Source organism: Prunus avium, chromosome 6 (assembly GCF_965620075.1).
Source record: "Prunus avium chromosome 6, drPruAviu1.hap1.1, whole genome shotgun sequence".
Lineage (NCBI taxonomy): Eukaryota > Viridiplantae > Streptophyta > Magnoliopsida > Rosales > Rosaceae > Prunus > Prunus avium.
In genome coordinates, this window is record NC_142289.1 from 29335858 (window position 1) to 29343879 (window position 8022).

At 33.6% G+C, this 8022-nt stretch overlaps 1 protein-coding gene across 2 annotated transcripts; it reads right to left on the minus strand.

Moving 5' to 3' along the window:
- Positions 1–6074: 6074 nt before the first annotated feature.
- LOC148293999 (histidine-containing phosphotransfer protein 5-like) lies at positions 6075–8022 on the minus strand. 2 transcript variants are annotated; one of them, XM_088255781.1, is made up of 6 exons: positions 7891–8022; positions 7440–7570; positions 7261–7338; positions 6664–6735; positions 6451–6523; positions 6075–6339 (listed from the first exon to the last, which is right to left on the minus strand). In XM_088255781.1, the coding sequence occupies exons 1-6, from the start codon at positions 7948–7950 to the stop codon at positions 6292–6294; spliced, it is 462 nt and encodes a 153-aa protein (XP_088111907.1). In that variant the 5' UTR covers positions 7951–8022; the 3' UTR covers positions 6075–6291. The 2 variants fall into 2 exon arrangements, with proteins under 2 accessions (XP_088111907.1, XP_088111908.1); XM_088255782.1 differs by lacking the exon at positions 6664–6735.

Genomic DNA, 8022 nt, shown 5'->3' on the forward strand with positions numbered 1-8022 from the left:
GGCAATAGAGAGATCAATTAATAAACAAAACCTCTGTATATATGCATGGTTTTATAGCCTCTATATATGTTGTTTTTCATGAGACATAGCTTCATTTTTGCTAGCAGTATGCCGTGTGAAGTAGCATGAGCTTTGCATGTCTCTGGTTTCATAACTTCATCATGAGCTTCATGATAGTCTTTCTATATTTGCTTGGCTCCTTTAAAAGTTTAGTTAGTGACTTTATCGACCTCTATGCTACTGAACAACTTAACAGAGAGGTTAACCAAGAAATTAGTTAAAATGCTGGGCTGTAGATTCTGGAATCTTCTAGAAGCTTCAATCTTCATTACTTACAAATTGTATGCCATGCATGGGCGGCGCCGCAACAAAGGTTTGTTGTGGTACCGGTACTGGCGCCGCAACAAATATTCTTGCAAAGGCATATATATTTGTTGTTTGCGAAAAACAAAACTTGTTTTTGGGTATGACACGAAAATAAAAAACTAAGTTTTGTATATGACAGTATCATTTATGTGTATTCAAAGCCAATTTGTATGACAAAATAAAGCTAAGTTTTGTATATAGATCGGCAACTAGGAAATCAAGCAGAAGCTCTTTTCGGGTAAATAATTCAGTTTAGAACAATAAAATTAGGGAAACGTGAGAGTAAAGAAAAAGTTTCATTATTTTATACATTTCCTTTTTATTTTTATTATTAATATGCAGTATGCGTGTGCCAAGATTTCATTATTATTTCATAAAAAATAAAATTTCCATTTACACTCCCTACATGTAAACCATCATCCAACTTTCCTATTACACTGCATCCATGCATCATTATAAAACCCGAACCAAAACCCTAATTTTCATCTATCAAATTTCTTCATCCACTCTAAAAGACAAAAAGAAAAACCATTCAATTCTCATGGCTGATAACATGAAGACCACTTACTACCACACTTTCTTGCCAACCAAAGCTCAAGAAGAGGAGGCAAAAAGGGCCAACAATCCTGGGAATCAAGAAAGACGCGTTCAAGTTGAAATCAGAGAGCGTTCACCGCAACCATTTATATTGGAGTCTAGCGATCCAAATCTAACAACACCACCACAAACAAAGGATCTTCTTCGTTTCTAGATGTTTTGTGGTCAAAATCGTTGCTATAAGTTTAAGAGTATGAACTTTGCTCTTTATTGTTCCTTAGATTAAAGGTTCCTTAGTTTAAGAGCAAACTTTGGTTTCTTTACTTTTATTTTTTGGCCAACTTCTTTAATTTATGATATGTAATTAGGTAATATCTTAGCCTTTTTTAATTACTTTAATTAGTAATTATATTTTAATTATTATTTCTTTAGTGCATATTTAAATATTTTACTGATTTCATAAATTACTTAATGAATAGTAATTAATTATTTTAAATTATTTTGTGGACTTTTTTTAATTAAATAATAATTAAAACATAATATATTTAAAGAGTATATAGCCGCTCGACTATACTGTTTAAATATTTGAATATATTTAAGGAAATATGACAAAAGGGCACCTAAAAAGATAAGCAACAACACACAAACAAGGCATAAATTTCCCTTCAACCCTAAGCGCACATAGAGGAACAAAGCTGGAACGTAAACACATACCATGTCTAATTGATTCATTTTCTTAAGGCTCAACTTTGCTACAAAGAAATCCATATTTTTATTGCTGGTGTATATTTAAAGAGTATAGCCGGACGGCTATACTATATATAAATGTAATATTTAACCGTATGGTCGCACGGCTATACTATATAAATAGAATATTTTACAAGTATAGCCGCGCGGCTATGCACTCTAAATAGAATATGTTAAAAGTATAGTCGCGTGACTATAGTTTATAAATAGAATATTTTAAAAGTATAGCGTTGATCCCTATAAAATCAAATTGGAGTAAAACACCACACCTAGGGAGTGTTGGCCAAAGGCCCTCTGATGCCTTAGTTAGTTCAATTGAATCTAGGTAAAACAATAGCTAAAAAAGGGTACGGGATTTTCTCTATAGGGAGAACCGTGTGGCTGGAACCATGTGTAGTGACTGGAGCCATGTGGAGAGACAAAATGGAGAGGGCCGGCGGCTAGAAGAGAAGGAGTTTTGGGTATTTTTCTAGGGTTTAGGAACTGAGTTTCGAATTACCTTGTGTGTTGAATGAAGCCATGTATTTCTTATAGGCATCTATGGTTTTTCAAAGAATAATTCCTATTTGGAAGGAATTTATTCTTTCCCCAAATTGTAGAGATTGAGTCCATTATGGATTTGATCGGGATCAAATCTCCTAATTTGATGATGATATCTCCAAATTAGGATAATATCTTAATTGGTGATATTATCTTTTTAAATAAAGAAAATATCTCATATGTAAGATAATATCCCTAATTTTAGTATCAATTAATTTACCAAATAAATGGGCTCAATTAATTGACCTAGGAGACATTCTTCTTGTCCACGTGGCGTCTTGTGATTGGAACCCAAAATATTTGTTCCCACATGTATAGTTTGTAATTTTTTTTTTCATTCTTATATTGGTATTTTTAGTTTTATAGATTCAAACTGCAAGACAGTGTGTATTTTTATGTTATTCTTATATTTGTGTTTTAGGCTTATAGATAGAATTTGCGATAAAATATGTATTTTAAGTTAAATGCTAACTTTTGTTGTGTTTTTTCCAAGAAAATATAATGAATTGATACATTAGTCATGATATGAAATCAATTGCTAAGAAAATTAAGAAATATAAAAATAAAAATAAATAAAAAAATGCAAAAGAATAAGGTGAAATAATTGTAGTTTATTTGTTTATTTTAATAAGATTTTTTTTAAGAGTAAACTCATCGGATCCCCGACCCTAATGGGGGGAGACGCGAGGATCTCCAAATTTTAAAAATTCCAAGTTGAGGACGAGCCGGGGATGGTATTGTTATCCCCATCCCCATACACAACCTGATAAGTATTATATATATTTTTAATGAATATATTATATAATATAGCCATGTAAGATTATGACATATATAATATTTATTTAGTTTTGTCAAATTGATTTGAGATTATTTCGAGTTGTGGAGTTGAATTTTAAAATTCAATTGAATGTTGAAATTGATACTTAGGTGACAAGGGGTAAATTTAACTAAACAAACAAGACACAACAACTCAACAATCAAGAGAACACCCAGAGTATGCCACAAGGTACCTGCAGTCCTAGAAGATTACTAGTGACAACCTAGGCACTCAGAAGGACCCATCAATCTAGGCATCCCCTGTGCTAGCAACAACTATGGTGAAAGTGTGTGAAGTCATCAATATCAAGTAAACAGCAAACATCAGATATAGATGACTAGTCAACCACCAAAAACACAAACCCAGAAAAATTTACAGATATGCAAAACAGATTTTGTTTACCCAGAAACCCACCATTGGGAAAAACTGGGAGTCATCAACCGACTAGACAATCCACTAAGTAGAAAAAGATTCTTACAAATGAATACAAGCAAGCTCAAGCAAAACCTAGATCTATTTAGGAAGATGAGCTTTACCTCCTTTGTGCAATCTTCTTCTCCAACTTAGCAAAGCTTGAAGCTCAGTTCTTCATGGCAATGGCAGCTCCTTCTTCAGCTCGTTCATCCCATGGCACTAGCTTGCAAGCTCCAACTCAAAACGAAACCAAACTTTGGATTCAAGGGAGAAAGACCAATTTCTTCAAGAAACCATACTCTTGAAGAAATCAGTCACGAATCCGATCTAGATCTATATGAGAGAATGATTTAAATAGCTAGATGCAGATTCATATTTCAAAAGCAGTTTTTCAAAAAGAAATCAATTAGAAAAACTCATAGATGAAATATATGGTTTACTCTTTGAGGAAGAAGAAGAGAAATATGGCAAGCCAATCTTTCCAAAACTCCCACACAAAAGAGACGGCTTCCAAATGAGGGATTTTCTTGCTTTTACAGACAAAAAAATCCCTTAGGTCAGACTGACACATGGCAGCTGAGAGAGAAAATAGAATAGGACAAAACAGATGGTTAACCAGCTGGAAATCGCACTGAGCAAAGATGACTAGTCATCTTTTATGAAAACAGTTTTAATGCATGATATGCAATGCATGATTTACCTTTGTTAAATTGCTTGAACCTCCATAGGATAGATGAGATTTAAGAACACTTAGAGATGTTAATCTTAATCTATCCTTGAGCTTGATAAATACATATAAAAGTCCTATTACAAAAATGTCAAGGGAAGCCAAAAGAATTAATCAAAAATTCATACATTAACAAATGTAATTGAGTTAAATGATAATTTAAGATGAACTTTAAGTGTTATAATGTAGGATATGGGAGGTAGCTACGCGACGGGTATGGAACGGATTTGGGAGGTAGCTCCGCGACGGGTATGGGGACGGGGATTCCCTGAGCTATTTTTACTGGAGATAGGGGCGAGAATGGGGACATGGTAACACCATACCCGGCCCCAAACCGGCCCGTTGTCATCCCTACTCATCATCCAACTCCACAAGCCACGAAGAAAACCATATATGGCAATTCTGTTTCCCTCAGCACCCATCACATCTATCAATTAATCAATCAATCAATCAATCTCTCTCTCTCTCTCTCTCTCTCTCTCTCTCTCTCTTTTATAGGGATCAAATCTGGATTGGTGGGTTCAAATACAAAATTGGGTTCTTGGCGGGATGAAATTGGTTGGGTGCTTGGCCGGGCTAGTGCCTAGGAGGTTGGTTAGGGGGAAATTGGAGGGGCAGATCAGGGTGATGGATATGCATTTACCGTCAGTCTACGCAAACTGACGGTAATAATATTACAATGAGACCAATTTATGCCGAAATAGCGATTTAGAGGATGACTTGAGTGAATAATTTAGTTGGAGAACTAAGATACACCTCATATACAAGATGAAAGACCATTTTAGTCGAAAACTCATATATTTAACTTATTGTGGTATATCTTTATTGAGACAAGGGAGTGTGAATGCAATTCAATCATATTGTAATTCATTGACTGGATTTTCCTCCTTGGGGGGTTTTTTATAAGGCAAGGTTTTAATGACGCCACTCAATTGTAATTAATTAGTTTTGGATTATTTAATGAATGTTTGTGTTCTTGATAAGAAAAAAAAAATGCAATACTAACATCTTGGCATCTACGAATTCAAAGTAAAAAAGAAATTTAAAGTATATATCAATTAAAATTTGTGTTCATATTTTTTGTGAAAAGATTCTTCCAAGAGTTCGTTCAAAATAGTTTATCTTCACATGTTACCTCGGTAATCTATCATGAAACAAGCATTTCACCCATGGACCTTAATTTTTCCATAAATTATATGTGTCTCTAATAATAGATAGTAAGTTCAGTAATGAACTTTTATTCCATAGCCAACAACATAATAAAGAAACCAATGAGCTTCTGGAGAAGGTCTCCTGACAAAGTGAAAAAACCAGCTCTCTCTACATATTGCGCCTTTTGACCTCATTTTCATAGACTGCGCGTTCCATCTGCACTCCATTATGTTTCCAGATTTTTTGTTGGGGAAAAAACAAAGACTATTAGAACAAAACAAGAGGAAAATATGAACTTAAAAATGCATGTTAAAGCTAAGAATTACGGGCAAGACCGGAAATTGGAGGGGCAGATCAGGGTGGTGGATGCTTTTTTGTTGGAGGACCAAAATGGAACTCTGGCTTATAGAGACAATTTCGGTCTTTTTTTTTTGGGGGTTGTCAAATGGTACAATGGGACTAATTTACGCAAACTGTCGGTAAATGTTACAATGAGACCAATTTGTGCCGAAATAGAGATTTAAAGGATGGCTTGAGTGGATAATTGAGTTGGAGAACTAAGATACAGCTCAGACACAAGTTGAAAGACCATTTTATTCGAAAATTCATATATTTAACTTATTGTGGTATATCTTTATTGTGACAGGGGAGTGTGAATGCAATTCGATCATATTGTGATTCATTGACCGGATTTTCCTTCTTCAGGGGGTTTTTATAAGGCAAGGTTTTAATGACGCCACTCTTTGGCACACAAGTTCTGTCAATTATAATTAATTGGTTATGGATTGTTTATTTTCACATGTTATTTCTGTAATCTATCATGAAACAAGCATTTCACCCATGGACCTTAATTTTTCCATAAATTATATGTGTCTCTAATAATAGATAGTAAGTTCAGTAATGAACTTTTATTCCATAGCCAACAACATAATAAAGAAACCAATGAGCTTCTGGAGAAGTTCTCCTAACAAAGTGAACAAACCAGCTCTCTCTACGTATTGCGCCTTTTGATCTCATTTTCATGGATTGCGCGTTCCATCTGCACTCCATTATGTTTCCAGATTTTTGTTGGGGAAAAAAAAAGAATATTAGAACAAAACGAGAGGAAAATATGAAGTAAAAAATGCATGTTAAAGAGAATTACCGTTACCTGAACAATGTGATTCAGATTCTCCCGCAAGACGAGAAACTCTTGGTTAACAAGGTCAAGAACAATAATGCACCTACAAGCATAAGATTTGCGTCAAAAACAGTTTTCATAAGAGAGGTTTTTATCCATGTAGATCAAATAAGGGTTCTTTTTATAAAAGTCTGAGTGAATATTAAGAAATATAATTTGGCTATAATAGTCTCCAATTCTTACTCTTCATGGTCATTTACATCGCTTGCATCTCGGAGCTGGCTACAGGCTAACGCCATCCGGCAACCACCAACACTGTAAGTCCAAATTCAGCAGAGAGGATCAATGTAATTAAATTCTTTAGTGTGACAAAAGAATTAATTTTAGTCCAAATCCACCAAAACTTAAAACCATGGTTAGTCTTTTTGTATAGTAGGCGTGAAAAAATTATTTTGTTACTTCTTTTTTTATGGGGGAGAGGGAGGAGTTATCCAACTCTTTGTAAATCCTTGCAGGTTTTTAAAATTTTTCGATGTGTAACAATTCTTCACATCCTTACACGTGTCACTTTTTCATTTAGTTAAAATACGGTTAAAATGTAAATACAGTTGTCACTATTTCTTAGGCAAAAAATTAGTTGACATTTTAGTTTATCTTGAGCTATTTCGGATCCGACTACTTTAGTTTAGGTCACAACATTCTGTTAAATTTACAATTTTGTTCATGCCTTTTTTGTGCAAAATTTGTTTGAATTTTCATTTAGCAACAAAATCTAAAATAACAAGGAGGTTTAATATTAAAATTTTTTTTTTTTAAAGTGTGGCATTCAATTTGTTATACCTTGAGCTACTTCCCTTGAGCGTGAGGGCAAGAGTTGCCACCTGGGGATAGTTGACTTCATCAGGATCCTGAGCACTCCTAAAATTGCATTTTCCAAAATCAATACATATATATAATATAAATAATGTATATGTAAAAACAGAATAGTAAATTATAATTAAAACAGTGAAGAAAATTACAGATATGTGCTGAGTTGTGCTATAATATTTTCAGCATCACCAAGGAATGTGGTGATCAAATTCGCAACAAAGCAAGGATTTTGTTCATTCTGAACTGCTTTCATTTGATCAAAAAGCTCGTCCAAAATTCCCTGCCAGGAAACGTACGTATATATAGTAGTTAATTAGCTGCAATATTAATTTAACTTGATCATCTTTTTGTTATATATTATTAAAATATTAAATATTGACATTAAATAGTAAACAAAAAAACAAGAGAGAGAAGAAAGAGAAATTATATAATTACACAATAAAATCAGCTATTAAACAATAAAATAAAATAAAATAAATTAAGATGAATAAATAAAACTTCAAAAACAAGAATTAGAGAAGAGAAAGCAAAGCAATAAACTGAATAAAGAAAAAGAAAACAAAAACAAAAACTCCAAAAGTAAAAAGATTAGAGAAGGACTTGGTCTTGCAAGGAGCTGACGAGTTCCTTGAGCTCTTGGCCAAGTTCCTTCCCGGACATTTTTTCTTCTTCTTTTTTCTTTTTTGTTTTGAGAGAGAGAGAGAGAGACAGTGCAGAGATGAAAGCAACGAA

Coding starts and splice junctions, on each gene's coding strand:
- LOC148293999 (XM_088255781.1), bottom strand. CDS start 7,950: ATGTCCGGGAAGGAACTTGGCCAAGAGCTCAAGGAACTCGTCAGCTCC. Junction 7,571..7,890: donor TCAGCTCCTTGCAAGACCAA/GTCCTTCTCTAA, acceptor GTTTCCTGGCAG/GGAATTTTGGACGAGCTTTT. Junction 6,524..6,663: donor GATGTAAATGACCATGAAGA/GTAAGAATTGGA, acceptor TTATGCTTGTAG/GTGCATTATTGTTCTTGACC.